Source organism: Salvia miltiorrhiza, chromosome 2, assembly GCF_028751815.1.
Source record: "Salvia miltiorrhiza cultivar Shanhuang (shh) chromosome 2, IMPLAD_Smil_shh, whole genome shotgun sequence".
Lineage (NCBI taxonomy): Eukaryota > Viridiplantae > Streptophyta > Magnoliopsida > Lamiales > Lamiaceae > Salvia > Salvia miltiorrhiza.
The window spans coordinates 69,160,954-69,180,621 of NC_080388.1; the positions used below are offsets into that span (position 1 = coordinate 69,160,954).

Below are 19,668 nucleotides of genomic sequence, written 5' to 3' on the forward strand. Positions count from 1 at the left end.
ATTATCCCTCCATTTTGGTGTAATAATATTATCAATTCTTGAAGTGAAAATAAGGAATGAAAAATGGTGAGCATCTCTTTTTGTGTCAAATGTTGAAAAATGAATGAGACATTTAAAGGCATAAATTTGTGTTACCCATGATTTTTCATGAATAAATTTATCCATCAAAGTAAACGCAGCCTTATATGAAAATGGTTATTGCTTATAATAAACCTCCGGTACTTTTAATGTGAATATCATGATCGATGTTAGAATCGGGTACACGATCGAGATATTACAAAATAAATATTTTGAGATATTACAACTCAAAATAATTGAAAATATTACAAAGAAAATAATTTGAGAAATTACAACTCAAATAATTGCATACAACTGAAATATACTGTATAAATAAATTATACGTATAAACTAAGTCGAGTCGAGATGAATCTATTCCCGCAAGAAGATTATCGCCCCGGTAGTGCTCTTCGGTTTGGCGTATCTTCCCCAAAGGTAAAACGACTTCGTCTCGTTGGATGTAGCACCACAATCCGGCGAACTGAATAGGATTAAGAACTGAGCGCAAGTGTTATGCAGAGAGTGTGTGTAGAAATGGCAGAATGCAGAATATTTGTTGATCTTTGTGGGTTGTTTCTGCATGCTCTCCACAAGCCTATTTATAGGCATGTAGTAAGTATGAATTCAACACCTTGAATTCTACTCCGACGGCTGGAAGCCGTAAAGGTTGAAGATGAAGAGATGGCCGGTGGTCGCAGTCAAAAAGATGAAGCTGCCATGCAGAAGTCGAAGCTGGCGTGCTTCTGCTACTGCTTCTTCTGCTGCTGCTGTGACTTGTTGCTTGATGTGGGCTGGGCTTGGGAATTAACAATCAGTTGGGCCAAGAATTAATTATGTTGGGCCAAAAATAAAAGCCCAATGGAGTTGGTCCAAAAGAATAGTTTGGGCCCCAAACACCACCCCAAAGCACCAATTGCCAAGATCCAAGTCCTTGGCCGCGGCCCGCCCGCCCGGCGGCGGCGACGACGTCGTCGTTGTCCGATCGATCGTCGGCGGCGGCGCGCGTGTGTGTGTGCGCGAGGCTAGTACTTAGATCAAGCCCACAAGTCAATTTATCAACTCCATGTGCTTTGCTATTCTTATACATGAAAAACATCTCTATGTTTTCCAATGTGGGATAGCATAACAAATGTTATTTTCCCTCTTCAACATCCAAACTTTGACATACAATATCTCACTCATCGGAAATCGGTTTTGAGACTTCAAGTATATCACGTTGATCTACTCGAGATGTAGATTAACATCCAATAATTATTTTAATTAAATAATAAATATTTAATTAAATAATAATTTTCAGATATGGCATAAAACCATATTTCCAACAATCCCCCACATGAGTGAGAAAACAGTATGCGAAAGTATGCAAACACTTAGCTCAGTCCTCTTAAGATACAACATTGCATTTGGAAAGGTAGCTTGTGGCTTTGAACCTGCCATAGTCAATGTTATCGAGTATACCGGCGGCCTAGTGGATTGTGTTCCTTGAACTAGTCCTCCTCGGTGTATACTAAGTCAACAATATTGACACAATATTGCTTCAATCCTTATTCGTTCTCACGTTTGTGTCCATTACAGGCCTTGGAACACCTCTTTGGATTCATAAGTGTTTCAATCGAAGCGGCCCCACTTCACACTTACATAGGTGACTCTTAACTCAAGTATCCTGCTATACTTGTCCTCTTTGAGGAGTTCTAGAGTCATTAAAAGTCAAAGACTTAACCTCACCACGTGCAGGTTTCCGAACACTCACTGTTCTACAAGGAATAGGCAATTCTAGTGTTCAACACACGGATTTTCATAGCTTAGTTGTCCCATTGAACCAAGTTCTTGGGATCCTCCAGTCATCATGGTTGGGTTGCCACTATGATTATCCTTAATTTGTGGACTTCAAACCCATTCCCCCAAACAGTTTATACATCTGATCTCGATGGATACTTTTTGTCAAAGGATCCGCTATGTTATCAATTGATCTTATATAATCAATTGTGATAACTCCACTAGTGATCAGATGTCTCACGGTATTATGACGTCGATGAATATGTCTCGACTTACCGTTATACAAATGGTTTTGTGCTCGTCCGATAGCAGCTTGACTATCACAATGAATTATCACGGACGACACAGATTTCGACCAACATGGAATATCCTCGAGGAAACTTTTAAGCCACTCGGCTTCTTCACCAGCTTTATCCAAAGCTATGAATTCTGATTCCATGGTCGATCTAGCAATACATGTTTGCTTCTTGGATTTCCAAGACACAGCACCACCCCCACAGTGAATACATAACCGCTCGTTGAAAACGAGTCTTTGGCATCAGATATCCAATTTGCATCACAGTACCCTTCAAGTACAGAGGGTTCCCTAGTATAATGAATCGCATAGTTTTGAGTATATTTCAAATATCTCAAAACCCTTTCAAGAGCTTTCCAATGTTCATTACTAGGGTTAGCTGTAAAGCTGCTCAACTTGTTTACCGAGCATGCTATATCGGGACGAGTGCAATTTGTTAGATACAATAAGCTCCCAATAATCTTCGCATATTCTATCGCGTCAACAGGTTCTCCCTTGTGTACACTCAAATGCACACTAGGTTCCCATGGTGTCTTAGCTATTGGCTTGTCAAAAGCGTTAAATTTCTTTAACACTTTCTCAACGTAGTGAGATTGTGATATAGTAATACCATCAGGTCTTCTTAGAATTTTAATTCCAAGGATAACATCAGCTAAGCCCATATCTTTCATGCTAAAATTTTTACTTAGCATGCCTTTGGTTTCTTGAATCACTCGGGAATTACTTCCCATGATGAGCATGTCATCTACATAAAGACAAACAATAACATATCCGTTATTAGAAATCTTAATGTAGATACATTTATCGCACTCATTGATTCTGAATCCATTTGACAACATCACACTGTCAAATTTTAAATGCCATTGAAGCGGTGCTTGCTTCAACCCATATAAAGACCTTTGAAGTTTGCATACTTTGTGCTCTTGCCCAGGTACTACAAACCCTACAGGTTGCTTCATATATATTTCATCTTCCAACTCGCCATACAAGAACGCAGTTTTCACATCCATTTGGTGAATCTCGAGATTGTGCAAGGCAGCAATAGCGAGAAGCATCCGAATAGATGTTAGTCTAGTCACAGGTGAATAGGTATCGAAGAAATCGTACCCTTCTTTCTGCCTGAAACCTTGAACGACAAGTCGGGCTTTGTACTTATCTATAGTACCATCAGATTTGTACTTCTTCTTTAGGATCCATTTGCATCCTAAAGCTTTAGCACCAGGTGGTAGATCTACTAGCACCCAAGTATGATTCTGCATAATGGAATCAATCTCAATATCGATGGCTTCTTTCCAGAGAGCTGCATCTGAGCCAGATAAAGCTTCTTTGATCGTCACCGGTTCGTCATCTAGCATCAAGACAACATAATCCGGTCCATAGACATTAGCTTTTCTAACTCGTTCCCCACGTCTTGGTTCTACATCCATAGGTTTAGACCTTGGTCTTTTCCTATTAGGTGGTACAGGATTAGAACCCGTGGCATCATCTACTTTAGTAGAATTACTAGCTACTTCCATAGGTTTAGAACCTGTAGCATCACCATCAACTCCATCATTAGAGTTCGATGTAACTTTATCCTTGTTAGGATAGATATTTTCAAAGAATATAGCATTCCTTGATTCTATCGTTGTCCCAATATGTATATCAGGTATCTCCGATCTGTGTACTATAAAACGATAGGCACTGTTATTAAGTGCATAACCAATGAAGATACAATCCACCGTTTTAGGTCCTCTTGTAACTTGCTTTGGTAAAGGCACTTCTACCTTGGCTAAACACCCCCACACTTTGAGGTATTTATACGAAGGTTTCCTTCCTTTCCATAGCTCATAGGGAGTTACATCTTTCCCTTTGAGTGGAATCTTGTTCAAGATATAGTTGGCCGTCAAGACAGCTTCCCCCCACATGTTCTGGGGTAATCCTGAACTAATCAACAAGGCATTCATCATCTCCTTAAGAGTTCGATTCTTACGTTCAGCAACGCCGTTAGATTGTGGTGAATAAGGTGCAGTCGTTTGATGTATTATACCACTTTCGTTGCATAATTCAGCAAACGGAGCTACATATTCTCCACCTCTATCACTTCGAACCATCTTAATTCGACATCCAAGTTGATTCTCGGCTTTATTTTTGAAGTTTCTAAAAGCTTCAATAGCCTCATCTTTACTTTTCAATAAGTAAAGGTAACAATACTTTGTGCAATTGTCTATAAAGGTGATAAAGTACTTCTTGCCACCTCTAGTTTGCACGAACTTTAAATCACAAACATCTGTGTGAATAAGTTCCAATGGTTGAGTGCTCATTTCTACCGATTTAAACGGTAACTTAGTCATTTTGGCTTCAACACAAACTTCACATTTTTCTTGTGAGTTGTATTCATCAACTTTTAGTAAATTCATTTTTACTAATCTCTTTATAGCATTTAGATTAACATGTCCAAGTCTACAATGCCATAAATCTGAACACTCAATCAAGTAAGCAGAAGAAGTTGATGCATCTTTATTGATCTTAGCCTTGGCAGGCTTACAAGCTCTTACTCCAAGTTTGAAGAGTCCTTCGGAGGCATAGCCTTTCCCTAGGAACTTTCCCCACTTGCGTATTACAACATAGTCAGATTTGAAAAACAATTCAAAATCCTTATTCGTAAGCCTAAAGCCCGAAATTAAATTCTTTCGGACAGTTGGAACGTGTAATACGTCTTTCAATGTGATCTCCACGCCCGACGTGAGTTGAAGAATCACATCTCCCATGCCAAGGACTTGGGATGTCCGCTCGCTAGCCTCCATTATCGTTTTGTTTTCCACTTCCTTGTAGTTGTGGAACAACTCATGATTTATGCATATATGGACGGTAGCGCCGGTGTCCACGAACCAAGCGTTAGGATTGTCCACATGATTCACCTCGGAGATCATGGCAGCAAAGTCATCGTGGTTCCAATCGTCGAAGTCCTTCTCGACGTTGTTCACGTTGCTCTTCGCCTTCTTCCGCTTTGGCTTGCGGCAATCCTTAGCCATGTGACCTTGTTTGTCACAATTATAACATACACCATCAAACTTTGATGGTTGACTACCAACTTGCTTCCCTTTACCCTTATTATTAGGGTTAGGACGACCACGTTTGTTGGAGGGACCGCCTTTCTCGGTGAGATTGGCCTTTGCCTCCATTGGAGCTTTTCCCTTTTGATCACGACTTCTCACGTGATCCTCCATTTGAAGCTTGGATAACAATATCGGCACGGACATCTCCGAGCGCTCATGCTTCAAAAGGTTTTGAAATTTCCTCCAACTAGGAGGTAATTTCTCTATGATGATTGCAACGAGCAATGCATCCGCCAAGGGCATCCCTTCGGCTTGAACCTCATGTGAAAGATTTTGGAACTCTTCCACTTGGTCCATCAATGGTCGGGAGTCGACCATTTTATATTCCAACCATTTGGCAACGACATACTTGGTAGTATTCGCCTTGTCCACTTGATACTTTAGATCAAGGGCCTCCCACAATTGTTTCGCGGTTTCCTGAACCTTGAAAACACGGTAGAGCCGTTCGTCCAGAGACATGAGAACGGTGTTACGGCACAAGTAGTCGCCGCGGCACCAGTTCAAATATCCGGCACGAATTTCTTGGCTCGTCTCCCCTTCACTCGGGGTTGGAGGTTTATCCTCCATCAAGAATCCGGCAAACCCCACGGTTGTGAGGTAGAATAGCATCTTTTCTTGCCAATATTTGAAATTCTTGCCCGAGAACGTTGATGGTTTCTCGGCAAGACCAATAGTTCTAGATGTTTGCAATGGGGCCATGGTTGACGTTGAAGCCCTCATTGATGCAAACGAGGAAAACATTGACGACGTGGTTGAACCGATGGTTGCAGAGGTGGTGGAGCCATCCATATTGACGTCGGTGTGAGCCATTTCTCGAACGTGTATCAACGGCAGAGAGATAATCTTCTTGCGATTGTTAGAACCGGGTACACGATCGAGATATTACAAAATAAATATTTTGAGATATTACAACTTAAAATAATTGAAAATATTACAAAGAAAATAATTTGAGAAATTACAACTGTATAAATAAATTATACGTATAAACTAAGTCGAGTCGAGATGAATCTATTCCCGCAAGAAGATTATCGCCCCGGTAGTGCTCTTCGGTTTGGCGTATCTTCCCCAAAGGTAAAACGACTTCGTCTCGTTGGATGTAGCACCACAATCCGGCGAATTGAATAGGATTAAGAACTGAGCGCAAGTGTTATGCAGAGAGTGTGTGTAGAAATGGCAGAATGCAGAATATTTGTTGATCTTTGTGGGTTGTTTCTGCATGCTCTCCACAAGCCTATTTATAGGCATGTAGTAAGTATGAATTCAACACCTTGAATTCTACTCCGACGGCTGGAAGCCGTAAAGGTTGAAGATGAAGAGATGGCCGGTGGTCGCAGTCAAAAAGATGAAGCTGCCATGCAGAAGTCGAAGCTGGCGTGCTTCTGCTACTGCTTCTTCTGCTGCTGCTGTGACTTGTTGCTTGATGTGGGCTGGGCTTGGGAATTAACAATCAGTTGGGCCAAGAATTAATTATGTTGGGCCAAAAATAAAAGCCCAATGGAGTTGGTCCAAAAGAATAGTTTGGGCCCCAAACACCACCCCAAAGCACCAATTGCCAAGATCCAAGTCCTTGGCCGCGGCCCGCCCGCCCGGCTGCGGCGGCGACGTCGTCGTCGTCCGATCGATCGTCGGCGGCGGCGCGCGTGAGGCTAGTACTTAGATCAAGCCCACTAGCAAGCCCACAAGTCAATTTATCAACTCCATGTGCTTTGCTATTCTTATACATGAAAAACATCTCTATGTTTTCCAATGTGGGATAGCATAACAAATGTTATTTTCCCTCTTCAACATCCAAACTTTGACATACAATATCTCACTCATCGGAAATCGGTTTTGAGACTTCAAGTATATCACGTTGATCTACTCGAGATGTAGATTAACATCCAATAATTATTTTAATTAAATAATAAATATTTAATTAAATAATAATTTTCAGATATGGCATAAAACCATATTTCCAACAATCGATGCCAAAATAAATTATAGGAGTTCGGTGATTTTCATTTAAATTGAACTAGTACGCACTCCGTGCAAAACAGTGGTCACAATATATTTTACTCCCTTCGTCCCATTGTATCTGTGACTCTTTCTATTTTTGACGTCTCACGGTAAGTGAGACTTAGACTTTTCTTTATATGGTAATATTTAACTTAAAATTAGGAACCTTGATTACAATCTTAATAAATAAGAATAGATGATTTTCGGCCACCCCCTCTCCCTTTAATGTATTCCAGCTGGCATTTGACATTTCGCCTCTCTCGAATGTTCTCCTCAAACCCTAAAATTCTCTCAAGCGTCGCCTCTCTCTCTCTGATTCTACGCCGCCGACCTCGAATCTATGGTCAATAAACCCGACGATGACGATGGCGGCGGTGATGGGTGGATAAACCCTCGCCGCCCCCCACCCCTCCGAATAACCCTCGCCTCCCCCCAAATGTCGATGGTGTCGAGGATCCCTGTGGGCTCGCCGGCGGCGGGGCAAGCCTCACTAAGCCGTGGAGATATGGTAATTTGAGGAACCCTCGTCTCCCTACTCTTTCTATCTCGCCGCCTTCTCGCCTTCGTAAACCTTCCCCTGCGTTGACGGAAGTGAGCGGTGGGAGGGTAGACGCGAACCGTTCCCCTGTGATGACGGAAGAGGAACGAACCGGAGGATTGTGGGCTCGCCGGCGGCGAGGGTGATGGCGGAACAGTGGGATCTGAATTAGAAGAGGTGTCTCCTCATTTCGTTCGCCCCTGTTTACTTCCCGTGGAAGCCATTGTTTTTTTTTAATTAATATTCGAAAATTTGATATTTTAATTAAAATAATTTAATTAAAATAATGCAATTTGAAATTAATATTCAAAAATTTAATATTTTAATTAAAATAATGCAATTAAAAGTATTCAGATTTTAATTAAAGTTATTCTACGAAAAAAACTAAGAATAAAACAAATGGAATAACAAACTAATCATTTTTCACTTTATTACCTATTACACTTAATCAACTAAACACACATTTCTTAATTCGCGTGCCCCAAAAAAAGGTCTCAGTGAGACGGAGGGAATATTATTTTTAAAATTATAAATTATAAAAAAAAAATCAAAATGTCAAGTTAGATTAATGGGTAACAAAAAAATTATGTTAATTCAAATATTAGTATTTGATTTAAAATAGTGGATAATAATATTATTATTATCATCTTAATGAGTATTGTATAATAATAATTGAATACACATAATAATAAGAATTAAATTTATAAATTGTGAAGAGAATAATTATAATCGATCTCATTTTTAAGAAAATAACACTAATTCATCAATATAACAAAATTATAGCCATCATTTAATATAATAAATTTGGGCTCTTAAAATTTCAAACTATATTATTGTTAAAATTTCATATTTAAATGGCCCAAATTTAATTAAAAAATAAAAATACAAATAATATAAAAAATATAATGCGACAACAAATAGGTTTATATAAAATAAATCTATATAATATTTTAAATTCTAATTTTTAAATGTATAACTAATTTTTTATTTACAAATTCATATTAAAACTAATACAAAATTTATTCTCCTTAATTGCATTAAAAACTATTGTATTTTTAAAATATTTAAATTAAAATTAATTATAATTAAACAATTATATAAACTCTTTTGAAAGGAAAAAAAAGGCATCTACCTATTTTTTACCAACAAACAAAACAAAATTAAAAATAATACTGATATACTACAACATTAGAGATATATGAGGTAGAACAAAAATAATTTTGACATTTTAAATGATCATAACTTTTTCGTTTCAAATTCATTTTTATAATTTTTACATAAGGTTAAAAAACTACTCCTTTTATTTTGTGAATTTGATGAAACGATCCACCTCCTAGAATTTTAATGAAACAATGCCAAAATAATACACGAGGATGTAGGTTTGCTGAAAGGTAAACAAATTTGTGCTTCTGTCCCAAAACTCAAAAACAAAAGCCAAATGTCTAACAATATGAAAGCTATCTAACTGTACATACACCACAACAATTTATGCCTTGTCCACATAACCTGGGATTTCATCAAGAACAAGCAAGCTACATTCCTTCATTGAAGTACTCCTTCAGGTAACATCATCCATATTCACTACCACTGGAGCATACTGCATGATTTGAAGCATAATTAGTATAAACATAACGTGACGAAATAGATTAAAAGTGGCCCATGTACCTCATCTTCTTCGTCGAAGTATACTCCATCAGCTGCACTATTCTCCTCAAAATTCCATCCTATAGAGTCTTCAAGCAGTGTCCTCAGCCTTCTTGTCTTACAAAATCAAAAGGCTATTTTCAGCAATTGCTTCAATTATATTAAGGTAACTATTACCTAATCTGCTCTATTCTTTTGGAAACACGAAAACTATGCTCGTTTCCATATTTCTTGTTTTTTCAATGAGCTTAGAATACTTCATACAACTTCATGTATCTTTATTAGTATACAATGAACCTTGATGATTCTAACACATGTTCATTCTCGCATAATAACCAAGATGAGAGTTTTTAAAGAATAACTGAGATAGCATTTTTAAGGTTTCAAATTTAGAGATACAAAATTGATTACTGGATATGGATACTAATTGCCAACCAATAAGAATCAAAATTCACTGTCAAATAGTAGAACAATGACTGAATTGTCATCCTGTTAAACATGGAAATAAAGAGAGATATTAAGATAACACACCCAAGTGAGAAGGTCCCCATCAACCACAGGAGCTTCGAGCACTACCAAAAAGAAATCCTGCAATACAAAAATGTTACTTATGCACACATCTGATCTGAATATCTGATGAGCTAGTGCTTAAAAAGGAAGACCCAGAAATTTCAAAATTATCAAGGAACACGTTAATTTAGAGAAGGTATAACTCTACTCAATTGGATGGACAAGTTGGCATTTGTTACTAAAAGTTAAGAATGATGTCAGGATGAACCTAGTGACAAAGATCATGTATTATAAGTCAAAAAACCACACTTGGAGAAAATCATATCTGGATGCATATTGTTTCCAATGGAACTGTACTGATGACATTACCTTGCATAAACGGTGCAAAAAGCTATCAGAAGATAACCAAGACTCTTCCAACAATGCTGACACTCCTTGAGGCACATCACCAGTATCTTTTTGTTCCTTTTGTAACCCAAATTTCAATTGATAATATATGACCTTGATAAACTGTGAATACAGTAGTTTTAGAAACCAGTAAGCCAATGGCCAAGAGAAAATGAGAAACATGCTAAAGTTACAAAAGTAATTACTCCCTCACTTCCACGAAAAGTGTGGGTTTTTTTCCATTTTGGTCAGTCCACAATAAGTGTGGCGTTTCCATTTTGGTACACATACCCTTCTATTGTCAAGCCCATTCACAATCAATATCTACAAAAACTCATCTCACAAACCATTTATTAATTGTCTAACAAATCAACTTTCAGACCCAGTGAGTCCATTTCTCATTTTTATGCACATTTCTCAACTATTTATTAAAACTTGTCAACTCCAAAACCACACCACACTTTTGGTGGACGGGGGAAGTATTATCTATTAAGACTGAATCAAAAAGGAAAAACAATTTGTCACATAAGAGTAAAAACTTACATTTCCTAAACATCCTGCTTATGATCAAATGCTCCAATTCTTCCGACTTTCTTTTGGTTTCTTTTTTGGTTACTGTCCAAAAAACTAAATCCCTAACAAAATCTTAAGTGTATAGTGCGGCAATAGAAGTTCAGCCAACCTTTGGCCAACAAGCACCACGTGTGAGAGTCAGTAGTTTGCTGATAATGGTGTAAAGTAACTGAATGCCCAGTACATGCTGCATCTACTTAACACATACAGTCTGACAGAAGATAGCTGAAAATCATTGGCTGACAAGTCCTATTGGTTGAGAAGTGCATTAAATTAAAACATCACAACTCGAGTGTGAAGGTGATAAACTTTGATCAATTATCTAAACATAATTGCTTTTGTGACAATGAAGAAATTACTTTCTTGTGACTAAGAAACCACCACCAAAAGACTATAAAGAAACTCATAGGGAGAGGAGAGTTCTCAGTAGACCTTTCTATGAGATATATAGATCAAGTTACCGCATTCCCACCTTGGTCATATAGAGAAGAGTATGAATAGTGTACACATGATTCCAGATGTGACAATGAAGAAAATCATTTTCTTGGGACTAAGAAACCACCATAAAAAGATTACAAGGAAAAGGGAGAGGAGAGTTCTCACTTCTCAGTATACCTTTCCATGAGATATGCATATTAAGACCGTGGTCATAAAGTATAAAGAAGAGCATGGATAGTATACCTTGGTAAATAGCAAACTCCTGGAGCGAAGAGGCTACAAGAAAAAATGGAAAAAATTAAAGCAACATATTAGAGATAAGAATTTGCATAAAAAGAAATTACATAACATATATGTATTTACATGTAGGTTTAGGATCAGGTGAGAATGGCCTTAAGTGAGAACAAAGAACAAATGCACAAGCACATAAAATCCATGAACAAGAGATGGCCAGATTGAACAAATAAATTTAACACATGCACAACCACATTAGTTGATTGTCAATCATGTGCATGTGTTACATTTATTTATTTCATAGTTGGGACCCGTATTAACATCATAAAAAACTTTCACAGGGGGAATAATTAAGAAATACTGTTGACCACTCCCAATTAGATAATACAACATACGATGAATCCAATGGTTGATTTTCACTTACAGATTCTGTACAACCAAGTAAGAGACTCACTAAAAGCTTCCACTGCAGAAATGCTTGAAGAGATTGACCCATCTGCATATTTAGTATATGACACATTAACACATAAGTCCATGATTCTCATTGTTCACATATATACAGTAAAATCTGAAATATTGGACTTTTGTATTACCAGAAATGCAATGAATGCAAACTGCAATTCTGCTAGAAGTGCGTCTTCATCACCCCCATATTCTTTCATCAATATGGTTTCCAGAAGATGTGTCTGAAATTAGTAGAATACTTCCCTAAGTCGGCAATAGTTTAAAATACATATTCAATAAGTAACAATTTGAATACCTTGTCAAGATTCAAACTAGTGATATCCTCCCCATAGACTCCCTTCTGCTTTACAACTCGAGGAATTGTAGTGTAATAGCAACCTTGCGTTTGTGACTTTTCTTTACGAGCTGAAAACTTGTTCTTTAGCTGCTCAGCTAAAGATTTCTCCATGGATGTTCCAGAAAACATTTCAGATTCGCACGCAATTGTGATATCCCCTCCAATAGGTTCTGAAAAGCGTATATCCATTCCAGTAAATGAGTGAACAGAATACAAAATGCATCAACATGAAGGGATATATACAAATCCCAAAGACAACACATTTTGATACATTAGAAATCTGACAATATTCAATTCAACATGAACATAGGTAACCATGATATCATCAAAGAAAAAAACATTCAGTTTCCAAGAAGTGGTGCCTCTACCAAGTGATCATGGCATTCGATAGAGGCTCTGTAAGAAATCATATGTTGTTGATACGGATATGCATGTGTATGCATGATGTTCTATTTTCCATTGCACACTGAACCTGCACATCTACACTGGGCACAATTAATGTAGAATATACCAACTCGAATTTAATGTTTAATATGAAGATCAGAGTGTCTATAAATCTTAACAGTGCCAATGTGACTAATGTTCTTAAGTACAGGAATCTTTGACCAAGGTGAATGCAGGTGGTAGCTACAACAATTATTTTGTCATGTAATGAGGTCATTTCCTCCTTGTATTTAGTTCTATTATTTACAAGCACATATGCACAGTTAACTAGTCCTCCCTCGTTAACTTTTTATTCCACTCATCAGCTTCAATAATTTGACCAATCACAACAAGAGAAGGTCAAAATGGATCAACTTGAGCTGAAAGCACATGTAACAGATGATACACCATCGAACAGCTCTAATACCTACCAAGACGGTCAACAGTATCCTTGGTAATGAAGTTGGACAAATGTTTCCAATCCCCATACTGGCTTAATGAGTATGGTCCAAGCTGATTATCAAATTCCAATCTTTTAACAGCATCAGAGTATCGGTCTTCCTGTATAAAAAAAGAATGTTAGCAAAAGCTTCATAATCATGACATAAGCAAGCATTGCTGAGCAATAGCATTGCTTTTCCAACATAAATATAATTCCCTGAAGTCCATGAGATATTAAGAATTAAGAGTTTACTAGATTCCCAAGCTAAGTCAACCTCCACTATCGCTGTCCATGTAGAAGCATAATTATGCATTAACATAAGGCACCGATTGTGGCAAGTCCAACGATATCATTTACCAAAAACGTGTTGGTCATTTATCATACGAGACAGTTGGGTATTAACACACATCAATTAGCCCAACCATCCAAGGAAAGCTAGGTAAGAAATAAGAATTTGATGCCACTTTATGCGCATATTATATGTAATCAGTAAAAAAGTGAACAGATAGTTACACAAACACTAACCTCTTCCTCTAAAACTTTGACTAACCGCTCTTCCTTTTGATCCCATCTCCGAACAATCACCTGCCATAGTCATGTTAATGATACACAAAGTTGATCCAGCACAATGTCTCCTCAAAGGAAGGGCTACGATTCTAAAGATGTGGCACTCATTACCGAGCAATTCGTATATGAAAAAATCAATACTTCTTTTTTGCATATAGAGTTGAGTTAGAATTTTGGCATTGATATCCGGCTGCGAGATTAATTTAAGGTTATTGGCGTATAAATACATCAATTTTGTACGAATTCTAGTTTAACATGAACTTTAAATTTGTTTGGAATTTATCGCAGAATAAAATCTCTTCCAAATTGAAACTGGCGTGGCAAATTGACACTGAAATTGCAATCAAAACTACGTCGTTTTTTATTATTAATTTTTTTTTAAATGAAAATTAATTTTTATTTTCCATATCAATTATCTCTCTTTCTTCCAACCTTTTCTCTCTCACGCCCTCCCCCCCCCCCTCTGCAACAACATCAATTACAGAAATCTTCTCTCATCTCTCTCAATTTCTGCCACCTCCTTCAGTTTCCCGGCGACATCGTCGCCGTCAGCAGACTCGGCACCACTGCCTCTCCCTCTCATCTATCTCTCTTTCTTCCTTGCTCTACACAAACACAAAAGACCCACCTCAAAACCCTTCCCCTCTCCTATGTTGTCGTGAACCGCCACGGGTTGCCACCTCGACCACCCGCAACCTCACTGGGACAACAACAGCTATCATCCGTCGTCTGTTCCTTCTCCATTCTCTACCCCCTCCAAATCCATTTTAAAAGTAAAAGTTGACATCTCTGTAAAATTCTACAATAATTGGTTATGTTTGTGTCATGTCGAAATCTATCTATTTTGGTTTGCTGGTTTGGAATCACTAGTGTAAGTATAAGCAGTAAATGAAAAACATAATAACACTAAAGACCTGTGATGAGCTTGCATCGATGAAGAAACCAATTATTGGAGAAAACTCACTGCCTTCCCTGTGAAATACAAGAAAGATCCCATCCATTAGAAACAAGAACTCAAAGTAATCATATCATCATCAATGGATGGCTTTGACATTGAAAATTTTCAAGAACATTTCTAATTATTTCTTTGAGGGTCAACGATCGTCCACCTGTTAGAAGAGCTATAGTATATATAGTGAATACCGGGAGGAATCATCTTGATACCCTTAAAGTTAGGACCTGCCGAAAAAATCTGCAGATAACACACTACTGAGAATGTAATCCCAAAAAGAGAAAGCTGAAATACAAAACACACACTCAGACACACAAATTCACAAATATGGACACGTATGCATACGAATGTACCTGGGTATCAATACCAAATAGAGTGTACGGAGGAACGTCGAGCGCAAGAAGAGTGGCGCCTTTCTTCACTAATTCTAAAGCCTTCTCTGCCTCCATCGTTCTCAAAAACTTTTGAGCCTTGTTCAGTTTAGGTTTTCAATTGCCTTCGCACTCTGCTAAACCTCAATGTTTTATTGTCCCGCTAAATCCAGAAAACTCTTTCAAATTGCACCCTTCTCTCTCTCTCTCTTCCTGTATAAAAATATATAAGGTTAAGTAGCAAAAACAACACTAAGGTTTACAACGAAATTCAACTAACTCCGTATCGTTATGTTTTTTACAACTTGATCCATCTTGTTCACAATTCTATTTATTAATTCTATATACTGATGCACATTCAAAGCACCATATTCATCCAAATCCTATGTGGCATTACTAGGAAATTTTATTCTTACTTCTCTAAATTCTTCAATTCCTGCTTTCATACTCCCAAATTTTATTTTCCATAACAACAATACTAATATTTTACACACTTTTGATAATGATTACATATACGCAGGATTAACTATCAATCACATTATATGTGTATATTTATTGTAGCCCGAAAATCTGCACTAAAGATATAGAAATCTGTATATCTATAAACACTTTCATTTTAGTCGAGCAATTATAGTTTCACTTAACATCTAAAAAACTCTGCTTCTCTTGGAATTTTGTTCAGTCAACGCCACAACTCCCCTACGCCATCCCTCTCTATCATGGGAAAGCCTCCACTCTGCCAAATGATTTTTTTTTTACGAATCTATAAATTCAAGACTGATGGAAACAACTAATATTTCATGTTTTGCATTTGGTTGTTTTAGTTACCCGGAAGATCTAACAAAAACTGACAGGCAATATAATGACCCTTCTGTTCTTGCCTTCTTGTCATTTGGAGTTTGGTCATTACGGCAACATATACAACGAAGACTGATTACTTCCTGAGTTTGATCATTGGGAAAAGCATAACAACGAAGACCGAGTACTTCTCTCTGTTCTTTAATTTTCATCCTCAAAAAATCCTTCTTTTTCTCCAATTTCGTTAAACACGAGAATAGATTGTGTGCTAAATTGTTAATCATTTAATTAGTTTTGCAATGTAATCCACATTTTGACTGTGCAGGTCAAATTCTACTATTTTGTAAATTGTAGATAGCCTATGTATTTGTAGTTGTTTCATATAAAATTATTAATAAGATACAAAACACATATACTTCCAATGACATAATCCAGCAAAACAGAAAATCTCAATCAAGTCGAGGTCCAAAGGAACCAGAACAATGGTTTTCATTATAAAGCATACCTTTTTGCTTTGCTTTTATCTCTTATATGTCACATACATCATTCTGCAACTTGCTGCAGCAACCAAATTACTAGAACTTACTGACATAACATTAACATGGCCTTTTAGTTGAACACATGGCCTTCCCATCATAAGATTCCTTTTATATTCATTACATATATGTCCTATAGTACTTCAAGAGGAGAACAAATATCTTATATATGAATGAACTAAATAATATCCAAGATTTGCTCATCCAACGCCAGGTACTAATGCAAGAAGATCAGAACAAACGAGTAAATAAACAAACTACAGCTCTTTTACAACCACACCCTAATGGTGAGTTAGCATGCAAAAGCCAGAACAACTCTTGCATGTTCATCAGTGGGCCAATCTCAAGTGTCAGTGCTGCTATTACAGATTGCTAGGCGGACATAACCTTTAAACCATAGACATGAGCACACAGCTCAAGACATGACCACATAAGCTAATCATATCAGACCACCACCCTACCCCAGATTAGAAGGCAACAATAAATATAGGACCTATGAGTTTTTTTCTCTAAACCCAACTTAATGGCTCAAAATGTTGAATGTCTAATAAAAAAACCAGCCAGTAACTTCTGGAGATAAACTCCCTAACTCATTAAAACAAACAGGGTGAAAAGTAAAGCTCAATCCCATGTCCACGTTCTGCATACCTTATAACTTCTTGCTAAAGATGACTACTGCGAAAAATGGGTACATTGACTACTTGATCATAGACTTCTTCAGACCACAATTTCCTGACCAGCAATTTACTCTCAGAACCTTACCCTACTATTAGGCTACTGAATGTAAAAATGTGAGAGGCAGCACATGAAAGAAATATCACCACGAGCATGGTTGATATAAATGATTGAAAAAGGATGCACTTAATAAAGAAAGCAAAAGAAAGGCACAAAAAGGAAGGTGACTATTACCTGATGAAGAAAGGTAATCAAAGCTTATTCAGATTATTAAACGAGCATATAGGTAAGACCAATACAGCCTAGTCTTAAGATCACTTTAGGCTTATTCAGATTATTAAGTTTTCAATGGTAAGATATCAAGCAAACAAACAAAAGATATTACTAGCATTCATATACTCTATACACAAATGCACATATACACAAACTCATACAAAATATCAATATTATCACGACAGAGTCGTTAACTCGAAAACGAATATTAGAAATTGAGATTAAATAAAATCTTACATGGAAGAAGAGCAGCGAAGATGGAGGTGAAGGCAGCGGCGACTATGGAGCTATCAACGAACCAAACAACATTCTACCGGAACTACCAATAAAGCAACCATAAGAATACGATTATTATTCAGTCTAGCTACAACAACAACGGAAAATGTCGAGCCATGAGTGCAAAAGACTGACTTACCTGACCGGAGAGGGGCGGAGTAGGGCTTCGTCGACGGTGGCAGACGAGGCGAGGGCGAATCCGGCGATTGTGATGGTGGCTTTGAAATCCGGCGGAGGCTGCAGGCTGCAGTATTAATCGAACCTTGCCACCGATTTCAAGCAGACGGCGACGGCGAGGGATCAGAAGACCAGGTTAGTGTGATACCTTGACGGGGAGGGATTAATCTAGCACAAAAGAAGCTACTCTATCCGTCCCCCAAAAAATATGGCACAATTATTATATTTAGCGTTCTAAAAATATATTCCACTTTTCTTTTAAAGTCATGGTCCCACAATTCATCTTTATATTTAATTAAAGTGAAATTATTTTATTAATCAAATTTTATTACTCAAACTGAATACAGTATTACAATAATAAAAAAAAGTTATAAAAACTTATTTTTTTTTATAGGGGCTGCTTTGTTAGTCAAAAAGCAACAATTGTCAAAAAGTTGCAGCTGCTTTATTTTGTCAAATAAAGGCAGCCCCAATTCTCCAACTTGGCGTGCACCTACCGCCACCAACCACCTCTCACCAACCACCTCTCACCTACCACCTCCAAATCTTCCTATAAATAGAGAGCTCTTCTGCAGCATCCAATACACAACACCAAACAACCATCAAAGCTTTCTGCTAGAGAGAGATAGAGAAAGAGAGAGAGAGAAAAATCTTGTGAGAGAAAACTTCAGTGTGGAAGTTATACACGAGTGATAAAAGTGAGTTGAGAGATAGCCTCTGCGTAGGCAGATACAAAATACAGTGTGGTAATTTTGTTGTACTCCTCCTTTTGAGATTCTCTAATATATTGGTGTGGGTCCGTGGACGTAGGCAGTTTGGCCGAACCACGTTAAAAATATCGGTGTCATTTATTTTTCTCGTTTCATATCGGTCGATATCCAAAATATTGCGTCACACTAGATCCCGGGCGGAATTAGTTGCGTCTAATTTCCTAACAACTGGTATCAGAGCCACGTTGGTGGCGGGAAAAAAAATTTCTTGCGCTGGTACTATTCACGTGAATAGTGAATTCGTGAATAGTAAATTTTGCGAACAGTGTTTCGTGCGCAACGGTAATTATTCTTTTAAAATTCTTAGTATGTTCTGTGGTTGCAGTGTAAACTGAACCTCCACATCAGAAACGAATTTTTTGAGAAAATTATCGTGTTTTTTGATCGAGTGGGAGCAATGTCGACAGACAATAAAATTTCCAAAATGGAGAAATTCAATGGTGTGAATTTTGGATTTTGGAAAATGCAAATGGAGGATTACTTGTACCAGAAGGACCTGTATAAGCCCTTGAAGGAAAAGCCAGTGGATATGAAGGACGACGAGTGGGAGGTGCTTGATCGAAAAGCACTCGGCGCAATCAGACTGACCTTATCAAAGTCAGTCGCCTTCAACATAAAGCATGAGAAGACAACAGCGTCTCTCATGAAAGCTTTATCCAGCATGTACGAGCAACCGTCTGCAGCAAATAAAGTTCATTTGATCAAGAAATTGTTCAATATGAAAATGACGGAGAGCGGAAGATTTGGAGAACATTTGAACGAGTTCAACGAAGTGACGGACCAACTTACCACGGTGGACATCGAATTCGATGATGAGGTCCGGGCTTTGTTAATTCTTGGGCAGTTACCTGAGAGCTGGAATGGCACAGTCACGGCCATTAGCAGCTCTGCCGGTAAGTCCAAAATGAAGTTCGATGATGTCGTGAGCATGATCTTAACCGAGGAGATCCGGAGGCAGTCAGATGTAGTCTCCACTTCAGGTGCCGCTTTAAATGCAGAAAGCAGAGGCAGAAACTCAAACAGAAGTTAAGGGCGTGGACGGAGCAAGTCAAGGAATGGCA

The 19,668-nt window shown here is 37.8% G+C and overlaps 1 protein-coding gene across 3 annotated transcripts; it reads right to left on the reverse strand.

Moving 5' to 3' along the window:
* Positions 1-9,071: 9,071 nt before the first annotated feature.
* LOC131008706 (uncharacterized) lies at positions 9,072-18,060 on the reverse strand. Of its 3 annotated transcripts, XM_057935718.1 has the most exons (15): positions 17,800-18,060; positions 17,622-17,703; positions 15,085-15,315; positions 14,889-14,971; positions 14,694-14,751; positions 13,738-13,797; positions 13,202-13,331; positions 12,306-12,517; positions 12,139-12,231; positions 11,970-12,041; positions 11,555-11,587; positions 10,283-10,423; positions 9,935-9,991; positions 9,425-9,520; positions 9,072-9,356 (listed from the first exon to the last, which is right to left on the reverse strand). In XM_057935718.1, exons 3-15 carry the CDS (start codon positions 15,178-15,180, stop codon positions 9,318-9,320), a joined length of 1,170 nt encoding a protein of 389 aa, XP_057791701.1. In that variant the 5' UTR covers positions 15,181-15,315; positions 17,622-17,703; positions 17,800-18,060; the 3' UTR covers positions 9,072-9,317. The 3 variants fall into 3 exon arrangements, 2 of the variants coding, with proteins under 2 accessions (XP_057791701.1, XP_057791702.1); XM_057935719.1 differs by lacking the exon at positions 9,072-9,356 and having other exon boundaries at positions 9,424-9,515; XR_009096324.1 differs by lacking the exons at positions 9,072-9,356; positions 9,425-9,520; positions 9,935-9,991 and adding an exon at positions 10,844-11,122.
* Positions 18,061-19,668: the final 1,608 nt, after the last annotated feature.